The 24,427-nt window shown below is 40.5% G+C and overlaps 1 protein-coding gene across 14 annotated transcripts in view; it reads left to right on the top strand.

The window, feature by feature from the left end:
• The window catches only part of NCOR1 (nuclear receptor corepressor 1), a 143,200-nt gene that overhangs the window by 92,792 nt on the left and 25,981 nt on the right, over positions 1–24,427 (top strand). For 8 of the 14 annotated variants that reach the window (XM_067715481.1, XM_067715480.1, XM_067715479.1 and 5 more), the window contains 10 exons: positions 2,451–2,970; positions 5,849–5,978; positions 8,547–8,742; positions 13,400–13,573; positions 14,297–14,457; positions 19,219–19,339; positions 19,432–19,533; positions 19,896–19,996; positions 22,523–22,691; positions 23,682–23,822. In XM_067715481.1, coding sequence (XP_067571582.1) covers positions 2,451–2,970; positions 5,849–5,978; positions 8,547–8,742; positions 13,400–13,573; positions 14,297–14,457; positions 19,219–19,339; positions 19,432–19,533; positions 19,896–19,996; positions 22,523–22,691; positions 23,682–23,822 — 1,815 coding nt within the window. The remainder of the gene's footprint in view (positions 1–2,450; positions 2,971–5,848; positions 5,979–8,546; positions 8,743–13,399; positions 13,574–14,296; positions 14,458–19,218; positions 19,340–19,431; positions 19,534–19,895; positions 19,997–22,522; positions 22,692–23,681; positions 23,823–24,427) is intronic. The other 6 variants (XM_067715486.1, XM_067715491.1, XM_067715485.1 and 3 more) reach the window with 4 other exon arrangements.

Here is a 24,427-nt window from a genome sequence, read left to right as displayed (position 1 = left end):
ACCCTGCTTCCGAGCCCCTGTCACCTCTGCTGCAGTGGCCTCTGGATTGGTCTGCTTGCTGCTGTTCGTTCCATTATGTTTTTTTCCTCCAAAGAACAGCCAGAGTGAACCTTATAAAATATAAATCAAGTCTCTCTCACGCTAATGCTTTTTCTAATTTTCTTGGATTTTCTCAGGGACTTATTTTTTCATATAAATTATAAATTGGTCTGTGTAGTTTAAGAAGTTTTCTTACAAACCGCTGGGATTCTCATTGGAGATATGTGTATTCATTTTAGGGAGATTTAAAGTTTTATGTTGTCTTCTAGTCTATTTTAAGAAAATAATTGAAAACTTAACTTGAAGTGAACATCTCTGTGTAACTGTTTATAGCAGTGTCAAGTTGGAAGTAGCCCAAGGATCCACTAATAGAGGAAAGGTGAAGTAAATTTAAAGACACATTCACAGCCATTCATTCACTTCTTACTTCAGTAAATGTTTGAGTCTGCTCTGTGCCAGGCACTCGGCCTTGTGCTTGTCTCTAGGACTTAACTGATAAGCAAAATATATGATCCTTGCCCTTAATGGTATTTACAGCCTAGTGAGAGCAACAGCAAGGAATCAAATAATTGTGAATAAATGTAAAATTGTAACTGTAATCAGGACATGTGCCATAAGAGCCATAGTAGCAAAATTCAACTTTGTTAAGGAAATGATGGAAGACTTTTTTTAAGCATGTGGTTTTTTGTTTTTTGTTTTTAAGCATGTGGTATTTGATCTAATATCCAAAGGGGGAAAAGTAGGTGAAAGCCGTTCAGAATGTATGAAGTATGTGGTAGCGGACGCATGGGGCATTCACAGAACTGAAAGAAGGCCAGTGATATGGGATACAGAGAATGCAGGGCTCGAGATGAGGCTGGACGCTTGCAGCAAGGCCACGCTCAGGAGTTTGGAACTTTATCCTGGGAGCAGTGAGGGGGAGAGAGTGTGAGTGAGTTTTGGTAAAATTTGGCTTTTAAACTCACTCTGGCCTTGTTGTAGAGAATGGTCTGGGGTGGTGGTCAGAAGAGTCGGTTTTGGTGTCGAGTGGCAGTTGTGAAGTTGAACAGAAATGGCTGGATTTGAGGGATATTTTTAGAAGATCTGTGAGACCCATCGAGGCAGGATATGGGGACAAATGAGAGGAGTGTTTTAAAAGGTGACTCCTAGGTTCCTGGTTTGTTTGTTGGATACTAAACACTAAAAAAGAACTTGAGTTGGGACTTGGGAGAGTTGAATACCTGTCCAGAGTTGGATATAGTGAATTTGTGATTCCTTTGAGATAATCTGGGTAAAGATGTCAAAACGCATTAAAAGTATATTTATGAAATGGTACAAACGATGGGAAAGACCAGTGTTACAACGTTAAGTTAAAAAATCTATGTGATATTGTTCTAGAGCTTTGTTGTCTAATGTGGTAGCCACTAGACACACATGTGGCTATTGAGTTCTTGAAATGTGAGTACAGTCTTCCCTCTATCTGAGGGTCCTGCAGTTCAACCGTGGGTGGAAAATATTCAGAAAAAAATTCCGGAAAGTTCCCAAAAGCAAAATTCCACAGAGTGGCAACTATTTACATAGCATTTACATTGTATTTACAGCTATTTACACAGCATTTGTATTGTATTACGTATTACAAGTAATTGTAAGTAATCTATAGATGATTTAAAGGATACGGGAGGATTAGGTTATATATGCACATGCTGCCGTTTTACATCAGGTACCTGAGCATCCGTGGATTTTGGTGTCCGTGGTGGGGGCATGGGGGTTGGTCTGCAGACACCACGGGACGACTGTAGTCCAAATTGAGATGTGCTGAAAATGTGAAATACAATCAGATTTTGAAGACTTAGTACCAAAAAAGGTAAAACATCTTATTACTAGGTTTCTATATTGGTTACATTTAAAATGATAATATTTTGCACATACTGGGTTAAATAAGGTATATTGTTGAAGTTAATTTTATCTGTCTCTCTTTTTACTTTTTTAACATGGCCACCAGAAAAATTAAAATTACAGATGTAATGTGCATTATGTTACTATTGGATGGTGCTGTTCTAGTGTTAGCTCTCCTGGGTAAAAAGAAAAGCACAGAAACGGGCTGGTAGAAATAAACCAGAACGTTATCATTTATGGGAATGTTTTTTGTTTAGTTTTGTTTTTCTATCTTTCTTTGTTTTTCAAATTTCGTATGGATTATTTTTAGACATTAAAAGCTTTTATGCTTTCAGTTTCTGAAGGCCAAGACAGTTTGATGTTTCCCTTTCATACTCTACTTACGAAACAACTTTAGTTTTCCCAATGGCTGTAATACTTCAGTGAGGTCATGAGAGGAGGATAGTTCATCCTGAACGAGTACTTTCAGGCGTGGCTGCTGTCACTAGCGGACGCTGTTCACTATCAGATTTTTATGCTGTACCATTATCTTCAAGGTGCTGAAAATAGTTCTGGTACAGAAAGTGCTCCTTCTCCTTCACCAGTTGAAGCTGTCAAGCCCGGCGAAGACAGCACTGAAAACGCGCCTCCTCGGGGGACCACGCCCGACCCCGTGCCCAGGGCCTCTCCGTCGCCGGCAGTTCCGAGCACAGAAGCAGCCGAGGATGCCAGTGTGGAGACCCAGGCGAACGACAGCGTGGCAGTGGACACAGCAGAGCCGATGGACGTGGGGCACAGGGAGTGCGGGGCTGAAGGCACTTCTGCTCTGGACCTCCCCTTGGCCACCAAGGCTGACGCTGCGGACGTGGAAATGCCAGAAAGCAGTCCATCCAGAGTCGAAGGGGACCCCAAAGACAGAGATCTGGAGAGAGGCAGCGAGAAGCCGGAGCCTGGAGGCGACGACCTAGGGGTGGCCCAGCAGATGAGCGCCCCGAGGCCCGAGCTCCCCTCTGACCACGACTCCAGTGCCACGTGCAGTGCCGACGAGGATGTGGACGGGGAACCCGAGAGGCAGCGGTGAGGCTCCCGCCTTGACCTCCTCCTGCTCTTTACTCTCTTGGTTGCAGACTGAACCCTAGGGCGGTGCTGGCTGCTGAGGTTACTCCTGTAGAAATACTGGCAAGTGAGAGAGTCTGTCTGCTTTTATTTATTTTTTAAAAAAATTATTTATTTATTTATTTATTTATGGCTGCATTGGGTCTTCGTTGCTGTGTGCGGGCTTTCTCTAGTTGTGGCGAGCGGGGGCTACTCTTGGTCGTGGTGCATGGGCTTCTCATTGCGGTGGCTTCTCTTGATGCGGAGCACGGGCTCTAGGCGTGCAGGCTTCAGTAGTCGTGGCTCGTGGGCTCTAGAGCACAGGCTCGGTAGTTGTGGCGCACGGGCTTAGTTGCTCCGCGGCATGTGGGATCCTCCTGGGCCAAGGCTCGAACTCATGTCCCCTGCATTGGCAGGCGGATTCTTAACCACTGCGCCACCAGGGAAGTCCCTCTGTCTGCTTTTAGTGTTGGGTTCTGATGCTGTTCCCCTGATTAAGTAACCAAAGAGAATTGTGTGATCATTATTCTTTAATGAGAAAGGTTTTAATTTCTTTCTACATCACTTGTTACGTGTGTGCCATATTATGATAGCAGAGAAGGGGCTGTCAGCTCACAGAGCTGTGGCCTGAGCCGCTCTGTGGCAGAGCCGTGTGACGTGGTGGTGAAAGTGGAGGTGTGGGGGGCGCTGGCTCCAGCTTTGCCCCCAGACCGAGCAGCCTCAAGCCAGGCCTGGGGGCCTGCACATGACATGTGAGAGATGCTGAGGGCGAAGATGGGAGCTGGAGTGAAAGTGTGTTAGAAAGCGTAATCAAGATTTAACTTAGTGATCATTATATAACGATCACTTTTTTGTATCAGTTAAAACTGTAGGTTATTCATATTTGTAATTCAAAATATCAGGTACAATACAAATTACCTTATAAGTACTTTTAGTCAAATCAATAATATGCAAATATAATCTTAATGGTTTTTATAAAAATTACTGTAAAAATACATATTTTGCAGGAGTAGATGCCAACTTCTTTAATATATTTAATTTCCTGGGTGTTTCCTTTTCCTTGAAAGCAATGGACTCACCTAGAATCACAGTAGAATGTTGGATTGGTGCAAATTCTAGAAATGAATTAGACTAAAACGTCATTTAACCAGAAACCCAATCCAGTTCTGGTTTTTGTTTTTGTTTTTTTCCCCTTTTTAATAAGAAAGAGGCTCTCAGGAGATAGCCAAGTTCTGCTCAGAGCTCAGTTTCCATAGTGTGTCCTGGTGTCACTGTGCTTTCAGTCCATATCCAGTATATTGTGCATCTTACATATTCTAGAATGAGACTTGGTACTAGAATAATATTGAACATAACAGTAATGGTTTCTCCAAAGAGGTTTTTATATGGTAGATACTAGAATTTTAATCAGCAAGAATTGAAATAATATAGGGCTCCTACTTAACCGTTGGTTTTTCAGAAAATTGAAGATTCTAGCCCTCTTTTCTTCTCATGTCACAGTAATCTAGATTTTAATTGTCCCAGGCTTTAGAGTAAACATCAATGGATTCAAGCTGTGTGGTCCTTTTTAAGCATGCTTTATTGAAATATTTCAACTAAAATAAGAGTTACCTGTGTTTCACACTGCTGGTTTCAGTAACTTTTTTTTTTTTTTTTTTTTTGCGCTACGCGGGCCTCTCACTGTTGTGGCCTCTCCCGTTGCGGAGCACAGGCTCCGGACGCTCAGGCTCAGCGGCCATGGCTCACGGGCCCAGCCGCTCTGTGGCATGTGGGATCTTCCCGGACAGGGGCACGAACCCGTGTCCCCTGCATCGGCAGGCGGACTCTCAACTACTGCGCCACCAGGGAAGCCCAGTAACTTTTTTTTTTATAATCAGTAACTATTTATAAATTTATAAATGAAGGAAAAATTAGGATGGCAGTAATCTTACAGGAGAGGAGCATCCTAAGAGATGACCATGACAATAGTCGTGAAATTCTGAAATTCCTTATAAATATATAGTGGTCTCTGGATGATACTCTAAAGTTTACTTCACTTCCAAACTATCAAAATAACACTTTCAGTTGTCTTCTATATCTTTAATATTATCTTTATTCTTTGTGTAATATGTAAATTGTTTTCTTTTACACATTCTAATTTTCTTACCAATTTATACCTTTGAAAATGTTCATCTTCCCCCAGTAACTGACAACACTGGGAAATATGATGGAACCTGTAAGGTATTGATATAATTTCCCCAGTTCATACGTTGGGTGTCCTAAACTCAAGTGTATGTCCTGAAAATGAGTGAAGCTGGTGGAGTGTGAGATGGCAGGGCTGTGACTGGGGAGCACGGGCTGGGTGGGGAGGGCAGCCCTGCGAGTTCAGCCCGCTGTTGCATGGGAGTGCTGCCTCTGCGGTGCCATTTCTTCCCATTTTTCATGAGAAACGAGAAGTCTGGGATTTTGGGTGAGATTCTTGGTTTTAAAATGATGGTGGTTTATTCAGATGTTTTAAAAAAAATACTCTGTGATCCTAGAGAAACATTCTGTTACAGGTAACATAGTTTGTAACCTATGTTAATGATAAATTAGGATCTAACTTTTTATAATGGCCCTTGTTCAGACTGTTCTGTTGGTTAGATGCAGATGATTAAATTCAGATAAATTTCAACCTATAAAGCAACGTTAGGCTTCTTTACCTAGAAAATTAGCACTGTAGATTTTTTTCCTGACTGTTGAAATATGCAAAGTTAATGTGATGTGTGTATGTGCGAGTGTGTGTGTGTGTACATGTTAACTTAAAAGGAATTATGGTGATTGTATGTTTAAAGTTTTAAATAAGAATATATTAATTTATTTTTTTAAATTGCATTTGCAGAATGTTTCCTGTGGATTCAAAACCTTCATTGTTAAACCCCACTGGATCTATACTGGTCTCGTCCCCAATAAAACCAAATCCACTGGACCTGCCACAGCTTCAGCATCGAGCTGCTGTCATCCCGCCAATGGTAAGTTTTCAATGTGAGTAAGAGGTGTTGAAAACAAAGACATTTAGAGACATTTCTTCTCTTCTTTAATCAGTGCTTGTTTTTTAAAAAAAATTGTGGTAAAAAGTCACATAACATAAAATTTACCGTCTTAACTCTTTTTTAAGTGTTCAGTAGGGTTAAGTATATCCATTTAACCATCACTCTCCTTCCCCCACTTCCCCCAGCCCCTGGTAACCACCTTTCTACTTTCCGTTTTATGAATTTGGCTATTTACATAAGTGGACTCATACAGTAAATATTTGGTTTTTTGTGGCTGGTTTATTTCACTCAGCATAATGTCCTCCAGATTAATCCATGTTGTAACACATATCCGATTCTTCTTCCATTTTAAGACTGTTGTATAGACCACATTTTATTTATCCATTCATCTGTTGGATACATTGCTTTTTCAAATGGATTCATCGTGATAATTGATTGAAATGGTCATTTCCAATTAAGGAAAAAAGAGAAATATAGTGCTCTAGCCATAAATGTTAGTAAGTTCTGTGTTTGTTTTGTTTTGCTATAAGACAATAGTAGAATAAATATATAACTGGGTTTTGAATATTTAGAATAAATTATAGAGGTTATGGTTAACTTTAGTATACAGTTCCAAATCTAGTTTTATTTACATTTTACCTTATTAATCTCTATGAGTTTGACTACCTTTTGATCCTGAATTCCAGTCTTGGGTATTGATCTTTTACTTAGTTACGTTCTAGCTCTTGCTTTATTTCAGAGGATAAAAATTTATTTCGTCTCACATATAATATGTAAAAGTTAAGTGTGTGCTTTTTTTTAAAAGTAAGTTTATTTATTTATTCATTTATTTAATTTTTGTTTGCATTGGGTCTTCGCTGCTGCATGCGGGCTTTCTCTAGTTGCAGTGAGCGGGGGCTACTCTTTGTTGTGGGGTGCAGGCTTCTCATTGCGGTGGCTTCTCTTGTTGCAGAGCACAGGCTCTAGGTGCATGGGCTTCAGTAGTTGTGGCACACGGGCTTCAGTAGTTGTGGCTTGCGGGCTCTAGAGCGCAGGCTCAGTAGTTGTGGCACACGGGCTTAGTTGCTCCGCGACATGTGGGATCCTCCCGGACCAGGGCTCGAACTCGTGTCCCCTGTATTGGCAGGCAGATTCTTAACCACTGCACCACCAGGGAAGCCCTAAGTGTGTGCTTATGATAAATAGGCTCACCAAAAAAATCATTAAGCATTTGCTCATTCATTGATTTACCCAAATGGACATTTATTGATTGTCTGCCTGGTTCAAGATAACATTTTTAATGCTGTGTGGAATATCATGATCTCTGACTTCAGAAAATTTAGAGATTGGTCTTGATAATAAGACATAGAAAAAATCATAATAAAAATTTAAAAGAATTAAAATATGATGCTCTCTTAGTTTGAAAAATATACTATGGGTGATTCAAAGGAAGGAGAGCTTCCTTCTTAAAGAGGCACTTAAAGAAGACTCCATGTAGGAAATAATGTTTTGGTTGGACCAAAACAGTTCATTTTGCTTTATAGCAAAAGGAGGAAAGCCATGTTTACATATAAGCCAGAGCACAAAGGCAAGAAAATTATGTGTGTGTCATGGGTGCAGTGAAAAATCCTACTTATGGCAGTGGAGAAAACTCTGGAAGTCTTTAGATAACAGGTTCTAAAAGAGTCAGATCTCTTCTATTCCCAGGACTCTTTTGTGTTCATCAAGTGATGGACTGAGTTAGGGGCTGTTTATTTAGTGTTGGACAAAGCAGCTTGGGTTCCTTCATGAAGTGGGAGAGACAGAAAAGAAGCAGAGAAAACAAGCATCTAATTGCAAATTGTGGCGAGTGCTGTGTGCTGTGAAAGAGAGGGAGGGGGTTTGCAGTATGTTTTGGATGGTTAGGGACGGCCTGTCTGAAGAGGTGACGTTTCATTTCCATCCTGAAGAGAACTGGTATGATAATGAATTGGTTATAGGAAGAGAGGAGATGGAGTCCAGTGTGGCTGCCAGGTTTCTGGCTTAAGCTGCTGTGGTTCTGTTTCGTATGATGGAGATTGCTGTAGGAGAAGCATTGAGTTTAGCAAATGAAAAGTTCCGTTTTGAATATAAGTTTTGAGGTGCTTTGAGATATCCAGGTGGAGTTGTTAGGTAGGCAGTCTGTGAGTATGGAACTTGCAGGAAAATGTATTAGAAATAGAAGTTTATGAGCCGTTAACATACAGATGACATTTAAATCCATAGAAGTGGGTGTGAGCACCTGTGAGAGGGCAGAGAGGAGGGTGGGACCCAAGCCTGAGCCACTAGGGACTCAACATCGTGAGTTAAAAGCAAATGGAAATATTGTGATTTCTGTTTTGATTTCTCTTACCACAACTTTGGGATTTATTTTGTGTTCAGATCTGAAAGTAATTGTTTAGCATTTTAAGCATTATGCTTGAAGATTTGATTAAAAAATGGTAAAATCACTTCAAGCAGTCATATTACAGAAAGAAGCATTACTTGCCACAGATGGTAATTACTGTTTTGCTGGTCATTGGGCGTATTTAGATTTTCTTCTTCCTGTAGGTTTCCTGCACCCCATGTAACATACCGATTGGAACTCCAGTGAGCGGCTTCGCCCTCTACCAGCGACACATCAAAGCCATGCATGAGTCAGCGCTTCTGGAGGAGCAGCGGCAGAGGCAGGAGCAGATGGACCTGGAGCGCAGGGGTTCTGCGAGCCCGCGTGGCGCCCCCAAGAGCCCAAACAGAGAGTGGGAAGGTAGGTGGCACTCGCGCCACAGAGAACTTTTTTGGTGGGAAACAAAGCTATACTTGAAAGCAGTGTCCTTAGTGCTTAGGAACTTGATTTATGGCGCTTGTCCCTCACAAATTGACCTCAGTTAAACTAAAGAATGCCAGCATTACTGACCACAGAGGGATGGCAGTAACATTTTCAATAGTCATGTTGTTAATGTGAATTTTCTGATGTTCGCCTTAATGCCAGATGACTGCATAAAAGCCATGCTTTACGCTGCATTCATCTGAGTTTTCAGAGTGAGAATTGTCCTGTCCTCCAAGCAAATCAGAGTAACATTCTAAATCTCTGATATGACAGGGGACAGCTCTGTGTAGCATATAGCCGTCAGACCTTGACTTATCCCTCGCTCTGGCCATGGGCAAGCCACTTGACCTTCTCAGCTTTAGTTTTCTCATCTGTAAAGTGCAAATAATATATCAGTCTGTCTCTTTGTCTAATCTAGCTATATCTCTGCCTTGCCAGGATTACAACCTGTAAGAAAGAATGAGCATTCAGTATTGTTTTATAAGACATGGCTCAGCGTCATTTTATGTACAATATAATAAGTAATAGTAGTATATTCGTATATGCATAGTGTAACAGATACCACGAAGGTACTGTTATCGTTGTACGTCACTGTTATTTCAAGTGACAGATTTGAGTTGTGCATGCTCTTTTTAAGTTGGTGCATGATACACTTAGTTTCTTTTAAAAAAAGAAAAAAAGGGAGCGATTTCTAAATTTTAATAACTTCTTATGGCATGGTAAGAAAATGGCACATGTATTCTGGTTGATAATGACTTATGGACTATCCAGTATGATGTGTGTAGCGTATAAGACTATTAAAGTCTTCTCTGATTATGGTTTCATTTTTTGTAATGATTCAGAAGACTGTAGTACCTGACATAGATAAGAGCTATTAGCTGTAGAACACCATGCATTTCAAGGGCTATTTAATGTAAAAGAGGAACTGTGCTGCTTAACTGATCCTGCTGACTCCCCGCGCCTGTCACACCAGTAATGACTTATTAGTTGCATGACACACTGAACCTCTTATGTTAGAGTTTTACATATCAGATTGTTAATGTTTTAAATATAAATCTTATGCTATTAAAAATGTGAACCAGAGTAATTAATACCCACCAGGGCTGTGTGTATGATAGGTGCTAAATGAATATTTCTTGAATGAAGGTAAAAAAAAACATTGTTAACCTTTGGGCTTTTAGTATATTGCCTCTAGGGAATCCTTAATTCCTAACTCAGTAATTGACATAATGTATACTCAGTAATTACATGTTAAAGGAATGATTAAATGAAGTAGGATAAAAATGGATTTAGCAGAAGTGCTTATCTTCAATTATGAGAAAATCTGTCATTATGAGAATGATAAATTATAGAATAATTCAAAAGTCTTTTGATCTATTCCTTACATAAATGATTTAGAATAAATTTTTAAGGCAGAATTAAAATGTAGAAAAAATGACATTCAAAGGTATTTGCCAAACTCATGCTAAAGCTTAACATTATTCAGGTGACAATATCTGGGTCATTCTAATATGTCTATATTGCATAGTTATTTTAGGACCTCAGTTTCTTTTCTTGACCTCCTTTACGAGATGGGTTGTATTTGGTAGCTGGAGAGACTGAACTAGGCTAGAGCCCTAAATTCTGAGACTCCAAACTGTGACTTGCATTTCTCCGTGATCAGTCACATTAATTCATGTGGTTTAGATCTGAATGGTACCCTTACTTTTAATAGTGATGCAGTGGTCTTAAAACCAAACTGTCATTATATATTTGATCAATATGACACCAAGGTGTTTGTTAATAAGACACCAATTTGGTTCAGGGTGACTCTCTACAAACTGGGATGGTTGATTACATTTTATCCGAAGGTTTAACTTTTGTTTTAGCTAATCTAGCTAGTATGTTCATCCAGTAATTTATTTAACAAGTGCCTGAAGGCTCTCCTGAATTTATAGCTATCCTATATTTCGCTTAAAGGATAATCTCCCAAATAACATTTCTATATTTGCAGTTAACTTGCTTGTATGTAGACCGTTTGATAAAAATGTTTTCAGTGCGGCATCATAGAGTAGTTTATAGGATGGTAAATATAGTGAGAAGAGGATTTATGTATAAACCATCACCAAACTCGTATTGTCCACATGAGGTAGGACCACAGTTTTGGCTTTTCCCTTCATGGGCTCATTTAGAAGGCAACAGGCAGCACCTGTTGTCCACCTGTTTGATTGTGTTCACCTTCTCTTAATATCAGTGAGACAGGTGGCTTAAGCCTTTCCACTTGTAGAAAAGCTTGAAAAAACCTCAGAGAAAGATTGTTTTCATTTTCCAGTGACGTTTACACAAGTTGACTCCTGCTTTAGTTGGAAACTTTTTTTCTACGGTGAAAAGACTCAGACTTTACACATGTAGAGAGAGAGAAGTGAAATTCTAATGCAGGTGTTAAAATCAATCCAATCAAAATAAGAGTTAATGCCTCTGTGCAACTGAATCTAGTTTATTTTGTTGTTGTTGTTTCTTAATTTTTTCAGCTGAGTACATGATGATTTAAATAGCTATATTTAAAACCATCTAAATTTTCATCTTTTTCTTTAGCACTATTACGACAAAGTGTGTTTTCCCACCTGATTATAAAACAATCAGACACTGAATATATGTAATATATATTGCAATGCACTCTCATGTTAAATTCTCTAGAAAGGGAGAAGTGATATTCTTTTAAAGTTGGTTTTTTTCATAAATCTGCACAGTATTAGGACACTTAATAATCTAATTCATTATATTAATCCTTCAGAGAAGGAACGGGTAACATCATCTTCATGGTTACCCCAGAGACATCTGAAATTTCTGTACCCAAGTGCTCAGGGAGACACCATTGCACTCAGGATGGTTTAGAGCTCAGGGCCAGGAATTGCACTGCTTTCGAAAAATCTCCAGCCTTGGTTGGGCAGTTAGGTGTGATTCCTCTGAGCCTCAGTTTCCTCCTCTGTCAAATGGTGTTAATGATCTCATTAGTCATGAGGGCTAAACGGGATACTCCTGTAATACACAGTGCTCTGCCCATAGTACAGATTCCTATTAGCTGACATTACAGTTGTTGTTTCTGGTTTTAAAAAATATCTTAGTTAACTAAAGAGTGTTTTAATTGTGCTAATGAGTCTCTATCTGAAACCAGTCACAAACCATCCACTTAGAAGTGAAATGCTAGAGACCTTCTCTTTAGAAAAGGACCTGTGAGGATGCCCAGTGTTACTTTACTGCAGTGCAGGAAGAAAGGAAAGAACCAAACAAGAGGTTTAGCTGTTGAAGGGAGAAGACAAGTTATTATTCACAGGGTAAGATTATTCACCTAGGAAGCCTAAGAGAATTAACTGAGAAAGTTATTAGAGCTAAGAGGAAAGTTCATTACGTTTCTCAGAAAGAATTGATATACAGAAATCTACAACTTTCTTTCTTATATATCTGCAGTAATCAGTATATATAAATATATATATATTCCCATGTATGTTAAACAGATGGTTTTCCTCACAACAAAATATAAAATACCTATGAATACTTTTAATGAAATTATGAAAAATGACCTATATGAAAACATCTAGCTTCCTCAATTAGAAAGCTCATTATAAAATGTCAAGTCTCCTATAAATACAGGAGATAAATTTAATGCACGTCCACTGAAAATTCCAGTGATATTTTGTTTGGGGAGGAAGTATTCAAAATGATTTTAAATTTAGTTTTATCTGGAAGAATAAATGGGTAAGACTAGGTAAGCAAAAGAATAAAAAATGAATGGGAATTTGTTCCGGCAGACATTAAAATGCCACAATTTAAAGTGGTTTGGATTACAGATGAGTTTTTACTTTCTTCTTTGTGCTTTTCTTATTTTCCAAAATTACAGTATGTCGATTCACTTTAAAAAAAGAAAACATTTATATTATATATATAATTACATATATGTGTGTTTTTAAGTCTTAATATGACTGCATATCTGATATGCCCTTTAAATGCTTCAAGTTTTTTTTAATACTTTATGTAGAGGTAAATTATGTGGAATAATTTTCATCAGCATTACTACAGTAAAATTCATAGTTTTATAAGCTTGTGTAGCCTTTAAAAATTATTTTGATCTGTATCTTTTGAAACCCTTCTTCCATTTCTTGATTGCATTTATTTCTCTGAATATTAAGCAGTGGGCTTCAACAGGCTAATTATAACAGCTGAAATCCTCAGAGTTATGGCCTCTAATTCAGGCCATACTTGAATTCACAGAATGGCTGGATAATCTGATGTTTGCCTGCTGTGGTCTTTATTGCATGTGGAAATACTTGATTCTCCTAATGAGAGGAAAGAGAAATTCTTTGTGATTTGAAAGAAAAAGTTGTAATTGGATTTTTGAGGATTTTATTAGGTCACAGTAATGACGCTTGCACAGAAGATTTAGATTTATAGGGTTTTTTTAAACCTCTCTGTGGGTGGATTCCCCCCCCCGGGAATTTTAGATGTTGATAGTAGTGTATAGTTGGATCTGCCCCTGGATGGTGTGGGCTTGGTCCTTTCACACTTACTATTTTAATATGGGGTTCTTCCCTTATTTTGATAACTTTAACTTTCATAGGAAAATCAGTCGCCTATATGCCTTATGCTGAGGTCACACGTGCTCTAGCACAGGAAGCACAGATGCGCAGTACCGCAGCAAGGTCAGCATCACCGTGTAGGCTCTCTCCGAGAGAAGTCAGTAAAGCTGCGCCACAGCCCGATGTGAGTGCAGCCCGCTGTAGTGTCCCGCCAGGTAAATACCGCTCCTCTGTGCCGTGGCTGCTGGCCATCAACCTACACGTGATGACCTGGGTGGTTTACTCCCAGGATGCGTCCTTGCTGTTTCAGAATTTCTCTGCATTCCATCTTCAGTTGTATTCAGTTGAGATGCACTGGGCCACTGGGAGGTTTGTGTTCATACATGTGTACTGTGACGTTGACTGCCTTCTTTTAAGAGTACATGTACTTTGTAAAAATCTTGAGATCCACCCCCCTAAAAAAAATTCAAGTGTCTGTGAGAGTCAGAATCAGCAAATGTTTCCAAATTATGCAGGATGCAAAGAGGACGTATAACTGGTTGTCAGTCAATCTGTATATTCTCCAGAGTTGTAATATCAGCTGTTCCTAAGAAACACCCTTTTTCTCACCTCCATCGTGAGGTCCAAAGAGTGATGGAGAGAGAGAAAAAAATTGTTTGCCATTTGCATATGCTGAGCAGAAATAGTTTGAAATGGACGTCAGCCTGAAAGCTCTGGTTTGCCAGGGAGTTGAGTATTTCAACCTCACAAATACCATTCGTGACCTGAGTATGGATACAGGTTTAATTTAAGTGAAAGAAATTTAAAATAGAAATGTTCATCCTCAACTTCATCTTGCACTCACAGTTTAAACATGATTGAAGAAACAATTGAGATAGGTGGAATGTCGCAAACTAGGAAATTGACTATTTTAAATAATGTTTTCTCCCTTTTGAAAGTCCTCCAGCCTGCTCCGCATCAAGTGATAACTAACCTCCCTGAAGGGGTTCGGCTTCCAACAACTCGACCCACTAGGCCACCTCCTCCTCTCATCCCATCATCCAAAACCACAGTGGCTTCAGAAAAACCATCTTTTATACTGGGAGGCTCCATCTCACAGGTAAAAGGGCTTCTCTTCCCAGTAGATGGCCTGTTGTTTTTTTGCTTTGGTAAAAATTGTCCCTCCTTCCCATATTAATTTGTCAGAGTCCTAATAAATAAAAATGTGTCTGTTTATGAAGAGACAGTGACCTGAAAATGCAGCAGTCATTTTCTATTCCATACCACACACAGGAAGTTTATTCGAGTCATGTGCCCAGGTTGAGTGACAGTGGCACCCCTCTGGTTTAGCTCGGGAAAGGTGCGTGTGCCCTGAAGTGTAGTGTAGCATGAATGGAGATGGAATAGTTTCAAGTACTAGAGGATAACTATTTTAAAGGTTCTAATATTAAATTGTAGATGATTGGTAAGCCCTAGTTTATTCTGACCTTGGCCTTTCTCTCTGGACGTGGTCTGACTGTAAAGCCTCAGTCAGGTTGACTGACGTTCACCACCAGTGACTGCGCCCCCATTGGGCTGGGGGCCTTTTCCGTCCCTCCTAGGCTCTCTTCCTCCACTGCCTCAAGCGCTCTCTGTTGTCGTAGGTTAGTTCTGCCTTTTCCAGAACTCGATATAAATGGAGTCTTACACTTTGGCTCTTCTTTGTCTGTCTTCTTTAACTTAGCATTAATGATTTCAGGGATTCGTCCAGATTTTTTTTTTTTTTTTGGCTGCATTGGGTCTTTGTTGCAGCACGCAGGCTTTCTCTAGTTGCGGTGAGCAGGGGCTACTCTTCGTCGTGGTGCACAGGCTTCCCATTGCGGTGGCTTCTCTTGTGGAGCACGGGCTCTAGGTGCACGGCTTCAGTTGTTGTGGCATGTGGGCTCAGTAGTTGTGGCTTGCGGGCTCTAGAGTGCAGGCTCAGTAGTTGTGGCGCACAGGCTTCGTTGCTCCACTGCGTGTGGGATCTTCCCAGACCAGGGCTGCAACCCGTGTCCCCTGCATTGGCAGGCGGATTCTTAACCACTGCACCACCAGGGAAGTCCCCGTCCAGGTTTTTGTGTAATCAGTAGTTTCTTCCTTTTTATTGCTGAATAATACTCCATTGGGTGAACATACCAATTTGTTTATCCATTTTCTTGTTGATGGAAACCTGAGCTATTTCTGCTTTTTGGCTGCTGTAAATAAAGCTGATACGAACATTCTTATACTGGGCTCTTTGTAGACATGTGGTTTCATTTCTCTCGTATAGGCCCTGAGAGCAGAATGTCTGGGTAGATGTATGTTTTACTTCATAGTTTTCCGGAGTGGCTCTACAGTGCCACTGCCACCAGCACAGTCTGAGTTCCACTCGCTATTGTCATTCTTTTTTATATTAGTCATACTAGTAGGTATGTAGTAGTCCACTGTGGTTTTATTCTGCATTTCCCTGATAACAAATGATGTTTAGCGCTTTTCATACACTTATTGGCCATTTGTACATCTGATTGTGACGTGACTGTCTTATTATCTGTTTTTATTGGACCTTTTAGTTATTAGGTTGCAGAAGTTCTTTATACATCACAGATGAAAATTCTGTTTTTTATATATATATATATTTTTTTTCTCTCTTGTGTGTTTTGATGCATAGAAGTTTTAAATTTTGATGGAAGTCCATATATATATTTTTCCCTCTTACGACTAGTTCTTTTTCTCTAAAAAATCATTGCCCATTTCAAGCTTGTGGAGATTTTCTCCCAGGTTTTCTTCTGAAAGCTTTATAGTTTTGGCTTTTATATTTAGGTCCATGTGAAACTGATTTCTGTGCACAGTGAGGCGAGGATGGGCCTCATCCATCCATGTGGATCTGCATTCCCATCACATTGGTTGAAAAGTCTTTTCTCTCTCCCATTTGCATGTTTGGGTCTGTTTCTGGACTCTGTTCTGTCCCATTGACCTACTTGCCCATCCTTTCATCAGCACCAGTCTTGGTTATTGTGCTTTTTATAGTAAGTCTTAAGATCATGTCGTATAAGTCCTGCAGTCGTATAAATAAGATTGTTTTAGCTCTTCTGTGTCTCTTGTATTTCCATATAAGTTACATAATCAGTTTGTCAGTTCCTACAAAAAATTCTGCTGGGATTTTGGTTCGTATTGCATTAAATCTGTAGATTAATTCTTAAGAAAATTGAGTCTTCTAATCCATGCACATGTTCGTCTTTCCATTTATTTAGGTCTTTGATTTCTCTCAGCAGTATTTTGTAATTTTCACTGTAGAGATTTTATACATGTTTTGTTAATTTTGTTAATCGGTTAATTTGATTATTTATAATGTATTTTATGTTTTTATAAGTGATATTTTAAAATTTTTCCTTTTCTGGTTCTTTCTGGTGTATGAAAAAAGTTGATTTTTATATCTTGACCTTATCTCCTGTTACATTTACTTACTGTTTGTGACAGGGTTTTTTGGTTTTATTTTTGGTTTTTTTTGGAAGGGGTAGATTTCTTAGGACATTCTCTGTATGCGTGTCGTCTACAAATAAAGACAGTTTTACTTCTTCCTTTCCAATCTTTATGCCTTTCCTTTTCCTTGTTTTATTAAACTGGTTAGGGTAGAACTTTTAGAACAATGTTGAATAGAAGTGGTGAAGAGATTATACTTTGCTTGTTGCCCAACTTAGGAGGGAGGCATTCAATATTTCGCTAGTAGGTATGTTAACTACAGACTTTGCATAGGTGCCCTTCATCAGATTGATGATGTTTCTGTATATTCTTAGTTTGCTGAGAGGTTTTCTTTTTCTCCAATTCTTATACTTTTCAACTTCAGAATTTCTATGTGATTCTGTTTTATGATTTCTTTCTCTTTGTTGATATTCTCTATGTGATGAGACATCATTTTCATACTTTCCTATAATTCTTTTTTTTTTTTTTTGCGGTACGCGGGCGTCTCACTTCTGTGGCCTCTCCCATTGCGGAGCACAGGCCCCGGACGCGCAGGCTCAGCGGCCATGGCTCACGGGCCCAGCCGCTCCGTGGCATGTGGGATCTTCCCGGACCAGGGCACGAACCCATGTCCCCTGCATTGGCAGGCGGACTCTCAACCACTGTGCCACCAGGGAAGCCCTCCTTTAATTCTTTATACATGGTTCCCTATAGTTCATTGAACTTATTTATAATAGCTGACTTAAAGTCTTTTCCTAACAAATCTAAAGCCCAGGGACAGTTTTTATTCACTGCCTTTTTTTTTTTTTTTTTACCCTCCTGTGTATGGATCATATGTTCCTGTTTCTTTGCATGTCTTGTAATTTTTGGTTGAAACACATAACATAATGTGGAACTCTGGAAATCAGATTCTCCTTTCTCCCTAGGATTTGTTGTTGTTTATTTGAACTAATTCAGTAAAGTCTGTATTCTTGTGTCATGTGTGGCCACTGAAGTCTCTATTTGCTTAATGAGTGGTCAGCTAGTTATTAGACAGAGAGTTCAGTGCCCAGAAAGACTAAGTTCCCACGTCTTTACTGAGGGCTCTGTGTGTATGTTGGGATGTGCCTGCAGCGTTCAGCCAGGCAGCTGGCACTTCGGCCTTGGTCTTCACTTCCTGCTTTCTCAGCGCCTTGAGATCAGCCAGCGGTGAGAACTCATGGCCGCCTTATGTCTTCCCTGGCAGGTACATAGCCTTGCACGTGCACTTGGCCTTCTAGGTTCCTAGGAAGATGTTGGAGCTTTTCAAATCCCTTGTGAATATCTCTTTCCTTAGCTTTTCCTCTTAAGGTTTCTGTTTAGCCTGTTTTTTCACCCTAGCTGTTCTCTCCTGCCTCAGCTAGTGGAGAGGTTAATCCATTGACTCTGATAGTTTTTGACAAGCCTGAACTTTCTTCCCCACCACAGTCAGGCCAGAAAAGACAGCTTTGCAAGTGGGTCTGTCAGAGAACCGTCAGACCAGTCTGATCATGACAGTTACCTGGGAATGATAACCCCATTCTTTCCCTTGTGCTGTCTGCTGGACTGCTGGTTTTCACCGTGGTCGAGGGCTGTGGGTTCTCAAGGCTGAGACAGAGCTGGCGGGGGTTGGGGGGTGAGGGGCGTGGGAGGGGCAGCAGAGCCAAGTCCAGGTGTCACACAGCTCATGGTTCTTACCTGGGTTCTGCCATTTTTCTTGAATAAATGCTCCCAGATTTCTACAAGCCTTTGGTTAAAGCGTTGGAAAAGAGTTCTTAAAAGGCTGATTCTGGGCTCCCCTGGTGGCGCAGTGGTTGGGAGTCTGCCTGCCGGTGCGGGGGGTGCGGGTTTGTGCCCCGGTTCGGGAGGATCCTGCGTGCCGCGGAACGGCTGGGCCCGTGAGACGTGGCCGCTGGGCCTGCGTGTCCAGAGCCTGTGCTCCACGGCGGGAGAGGCCACAGCTGTGAGGGGCCCGCGTACCGCAAAAAAAAAAAAAAAAAAAAAGGCTGATTCTTAAAATTTTTGCTAGTTTTCTGGTTGCCTTTATGGAGGAGGGTTTTTGGAAGTCCTTACTCCACCATTTTCATTGGTGCTTCTATCCCATAGCATTTTTACGAGGGATAATGTTAACAATAGTAGCTTACATTTTGTGTGTATGGTTAAGTGCTTTTATTTATGTAATTTGTAAGTAATGCATATTATCTTCATAAAATTTATGGTAATTTTGGAAGACATATCTTGCTCCCTTTAAAAACTTTTAAAATTTAACCAGTCTGTGTCAGGGATTTTCTTGCTTTACAAATACCTGTTCTTAATTTTGGTGGGGGGTGAGTGGTAAGTTTTATAAACAGAAACGTGTACCTTAAATATATAGTTGACCTTGTGAAAAGACAGTGTTATTCTAGTCCTTTAACATTATTTTTAGGGAACACCCGGCACTTACTTGCCTTCTCCTAATCAGGCCTCCTATGCTCCCGAGGCAGCGAAGCCCTCGGCGGGCTCCATCTCTCTGGGACTGCCGCGGCAGCAAGAGGCCGCCAAGCCAGGTCAGTGAGGAGGACGTGGCCATCTCTGCCTTTGTAGCGTCACAGTCAGGGATTCAGCACTTGAGCTCACTTTCTCTTGCTTTGGTCCGTAGCTACTGTGCCCTACATCAAGCAAGAAGAGTTTTCTCCCCGAAGCCAAAACTCGCAACCTGAGGGTTTATTGGTCAGAGCCCAACATGAAGGAGTGGTCAGAGGTAAAATATGCTGTTTGGCAGAAATACTAAACTCTGGTCCCCAATAAATATATTAAAGGAAGTCATTAATGTGTTTTAATGATGATGGGCTCTTAAACTAGAGCCTTTAAATTCTAAATGTAAGTTTTCTTTCTGTATAAAAATGACTTTAAAACTTTGAAATTTCATATTTCTACAGTCTTTTTTAATAATTGCAAAATTATTTTAAAAGTACATTTCAGTAAAACAAAAACTGTTCTTTTTGTGCTGCTGTTCCCTCTCTTCGAAGTAGGGGCTGATTTTGTTTGCTTGGTTTTTTGTTTTTTTGTGTTTTTTTTGCAGGTGCAGAGGTGTGATTCGCTAATGATTTTGTTTTTATTCAGGTACCACAGGAGCCATTCAAGAAGGAAGTATAACTCGGGGAACTCCCTCCAGCAAACTTTCTGTGGAGAGCATCCCATCCCTCCGGGGCTCTATCACCCAGGTTGGTTGCGCTCATTCATGAGAAAACCAGAAGTGATGTCTCAAGCGTGTTGGCTGTTCCAGCAGTAGTTTTGTGACTGTGTTGTTCGTAGTTCTGGGTTATGGAACGGGGTCTCAGTGATGATAAACCTCAGATCTATAAACTGCCTGCAGAGAGACAGTAATGTGATCATTTCGACCACAAGCCGTATCATCTGTACTGTGGTTCATTTGAAAAGGTCGATTATTTGCAACTTGGCAGAAGAAGCAAGTTCTAATTGATGTAACTCTCACTGCCTTCCTGGCAAAGCTTTTACCGTGTGTTCAGCTTAAATAGGAATTGAGAGGAAAATCATTATAAATTGTTTGCTTGCTTTGCCCCTTCTGAGAAGGAAGGTCTGGAGTCTCAGGAAATACGGATGGTGTTGACAAAAACACCAGAAGTCAAGTATCTTCTTCTAATTTTAGGCTAAGGTGCCAATTTTGATTAATAAAAGGTCTTTCTTTTCCTCAGTTAGATGTAAATTTTAGTTTGAAATGTAAAACAGTCCTTAGCCTCTTTATTAATGTAGATCTGGAAAAGGAAAATTCTATTTTGGGAATTCATTGTAAACAGAATCCTGTGCTTTCGTGCACGTGCCTGTCACGAGCTTTCTGTTCCTCTTCCTTGACTTTTGTTTCTGTTCCCTAGGACAGTGGTGGTTAAAGTTTGTTCCGCAGAGCAGCAGCAGCAGTGTCACCTGGGAAGTTGTTAGACATATAAATGTTGAATTCCTGCCCTAGATTTCCTGAAGTCTCACCCATGGGGGCCGGGTCCCAGCAGTCTGTGTTCTCCAGCTCTCCAGGGATTCTGCCCAGCACCCATTCAAGAGCAAGCCCTAGGACCCTGCTGACCGAGTGTAGTGTGCCCCAGAGGAGCAGCATCTCCTGGGAACTTGTTAGAATAACGCAGACATTTCAGTCCCTGCTCCAGACCTATGGAATCAGAATCTCCTTTTTTTTTTAAAAAAATTTATTTATTTATTTATTTATTTTTGGCTGCGTTGGGTCTTCGTTGCTGCGCATGGGCTTTCTCTGGTTGCGGTGCACGGGCTGCTCTTCGTTGCGGTGTGTGGGCTTCTCACTGCGATGGCTTCTCTTGTTGCGGAGCGTGGGCTCTAGGTGTGCAGGCTTCAGTCGTTGTGGCACGCGGGCTTCAGTAGTTGTGCCTTGCAGGCTCTAGAGCGCAGGCTCAGTAGTTGTGGCGCACGGGCTTAGTTGCTCTGCGGCATGCGGGATCTTCCTGGACCAGGGCTCAAACCCGTGTCCCCTGCCTTGGCTGTTGGATTCTTAACCACTGCGCCACCAGGGAAGTCCCAGAATTACCATTTTAACAAGAGTCCAGTGATTTCTTTCTGAGACATGGTTATAGAGTATGTGGTGTGTAGTGATCTGGAAAGTTACACACTAACTTCTCAGATCTCTCCTTTCACATTTGACCAAAGTTATCCAGTCCCTTGATGTTAGTTTTCAGAATAAGCAAACACTTTAATATAAATAAAAGAAAAATAAATGGCCTATGCATCTTATTTTTCCTTCTTCATTTTCGCTCCAGTATCCAAACTGGATGCGGAATGAACTGGATCAAGTGAGGCTGGGCTTTGCCTGTCGATTTTCAAATCTGTCTGTCCGTGTGACATGAGCACTTCCAAAGAGGGTGCGAGGGTTTCTGGGTGTTCACCACGGAGCTCACCTCTCGGCTGCACGAGCGGACACGTGGTCCCCATCACTGTCCTGCAGGGACACATGGGTTCAGAGTGGCCTCAGTGGAGTTTTGGGGACACTGAGTTTTGGAGTGTGTGTGGGCTGGGGCTGGGCCCCCGACTCTCCCATGCAACCTAGGCAGCTCACTTTGCAAAGTGTTCTACACTTTAGGTTCCATGAGTGCTTCCCTTGAAGGAAGGGTAACAAGAACCGTGGCCATAGGTGGCCCAGAAGAGGACTAGTGATGGTGAAAACGCGGGTGACGTAACCTAAGCTGAGTCACATCACAGTACGGGGGCATCTGAGTTTTCTGTCCCCTCTTATTGATGACCAGAGGTCTAACCCAGCAGACAGTTTAGTAACTGAAAACTCTTTTTCCCTCTTATCACAATATGAGAGAAGGTTGTGGTACTTTAATTTAAAATTTAATTTGTTGACTTATTTTTCTTAGAAATTTTGAAAAAGCTTTATTACATTTGCGTGATTTTAGGCCTTCAGACACATTTTGTTGCTGAGAGTTAAGTACCTTCGTAGAGGTTTGACTTTGAGGCGGGGAAGAAAGCTCATCAGCTCAGATACCTGTTAGCGTTTTAAGAAGTTTTGTACGGCAGGGTTCAGGGACCAAGGTACAGTGTTTCTTTACGTTTATAAAACATGTGTCTGATTTCCCGTCATGTGCTGGCCTGTCTCATTTGAGGACATGGCTTGCTCTGACTCTCGGTGTGGCAGGTTACATTTTCTGAGCGTCTTTGTGTCCTGTAAAGTCAAGTGATGTTTGTGGTGCCTGTGTTTGAATTGATGACAGGGGACCCCGGCTCTGTCCCAGGCTGGCATACCAACTGAGGCTTTGGTGAAGGGACCCATTTCTAGACTGTCCATTGAAGAGAGCAGTCCTGAGAAAGGCCGAGAGGAAGCTGCATCCAAAGGCCATGTTATTTATGAAGGCAAAAGTGGACACATCTTATCTTACGATAGTAAGTATTGCATCTCCACACTGAAGCCAGTGTTGTAATGTGTGACTAAGGATATGGTTCTGGTTCCCTACATGCTTGCTTTGGAAAAGTTAGTTTTCCTTCCCTGAGCCCAAGTTTCCTCTCTGTAATGTAAAAAAAGGTTAATACTTGTACTTCTCGTGAAACTTTTGTGAAAAATTAACTGAAACAGTCAATGAAAAGTGATTAACAGTGCAGAGCCCATACTACGTGTCCCCTGAGTGGTAGCTAACATTGCCAGCTGTGGTCATTTGATTTAGCCTAGGAAAAGAATTTTTGTTTAACTTTAATAGAATCACTTTTATTTTAAAGGGGTACCTATTTTATGTGTTAAGAATTAAGGAGTAGATAATAGTCTGATAATCCTAGAAAGAGTATTGAATTTAAATGCTGCTTAAATATAACTATTTTAATGTCTGTATGTATGTAAGCATTTATCTTTAGGTGTATCCTTAAGTTTCAGTTTTAAATTGCATGCTGTTCTGAGTAGTGAGATGAAATCTCACGCTACCCCACCCAGGGTGTGAATCTCCCCTTTGCCCACTGTGTCCACACTGGCTCAGTCAACAGTGACTTTCGTGAACCGCAGTGCTGTGTTCAGTGACCCTTATCTGAGCTTTCAGATGTCAGGATCCCCTTCCAGCATTCTCATAGCCCACTGTCCATAGTACCGGTTACTGTGTGTAACCACCTAGTAATTTATCTGTATCTGCCACTACTGCTGAGTTTCATGAGGGAAGGGACTTAATTTGTTAACCTAATCTGCAAGCCTGGTTTATGCCTGACACTCAATAAATATATTTGAGTGAATGAAAACATTTTTATAAATGGCATCTGCACAGATGTATATAGTAGATTAAGACCAGTTTTTATATATATATTTTTTGTGAGATTATGAAATTAAGATAACTTATTTACCATACAATAGGCCTTGGGCTCTGTCTGAGTAATACTTGTGTCTGTGTCCTGCAGATATTAAGAATGCCCGAGAAGGGACGAGGAGTCCGAGAACAGCTCATGAAATCAGTCTCAAAAGAAGCTATGAATCAGTGGAAGGAGCTCTAAAGCAAGGGTTGTCCATGAGGGAGTCTCCTGTGTCAGCACCGCTGGAGGGTGAGGTGTCGTTTCCAGAACGCTGTTTAGATACATTGAATTTCGTATAGTAAATTTCCATTGTTGAGTTAGGTTGTATTCAGTCTCTGTCATTTCAACCTGAAATTTATATCAATATATAAATGAAACTCATATAAATATATTAATATATTACTAATGCATGTAATATGAAATATACAGGTAATATTAACATGAAATTTATATTAATAAATGTTTAAACTTATGTTCATATCTACATATAAATCAAGTGGTACGTGGCAGTGGAGGGAAGTAAAAATTAAACATAATTGGTCATACCGTAGGTAACTGTTAGAATGCTCATATAATTTGTAGATTATTTCTTTTTGAGTTAAGTGAGTTTAAAAATGTGAAATTCATCATGAGAACTTTGTTTTTATTGTGAGGCAGATAGAGTGGTATAATGGACAGAGCAAAGACATGTATTTGAATCCTAACTTCACTCTTTCCTGGTGAATTTCTCTGTGTCCATTTCTTGCTCTGTAAATTAAGGGATTGTACCTACCATTGTGTGAGGATTAGAGACAGGTGTGCAGTCTTGTGCTGAGCATGTGACGTGCATTCATCAAATGATAGCTATGGTTTTG

This window comes from Pseudorca crassidens, chromosome 19 (genome assembly GCF_039906515.1).
Source record: "Pseudorca crassidens isolate mPseCra1 chromosome 19, mPseCra1.hap1, whole genome shotgun sequence".
Classification (NCBI taxonomy): domain Eukaryota; kingdom Metazoa; phylum Chordata; class Mammalia; order Artiodactyla; family Delphinidae; genus Pseudorca; species Pseudorca crassidens.
The sequence above is the reverse complement of the archived record's forward strand: the minus strand, read 5'-3'. Positions and strand labels throughout refer to the sequence as shown.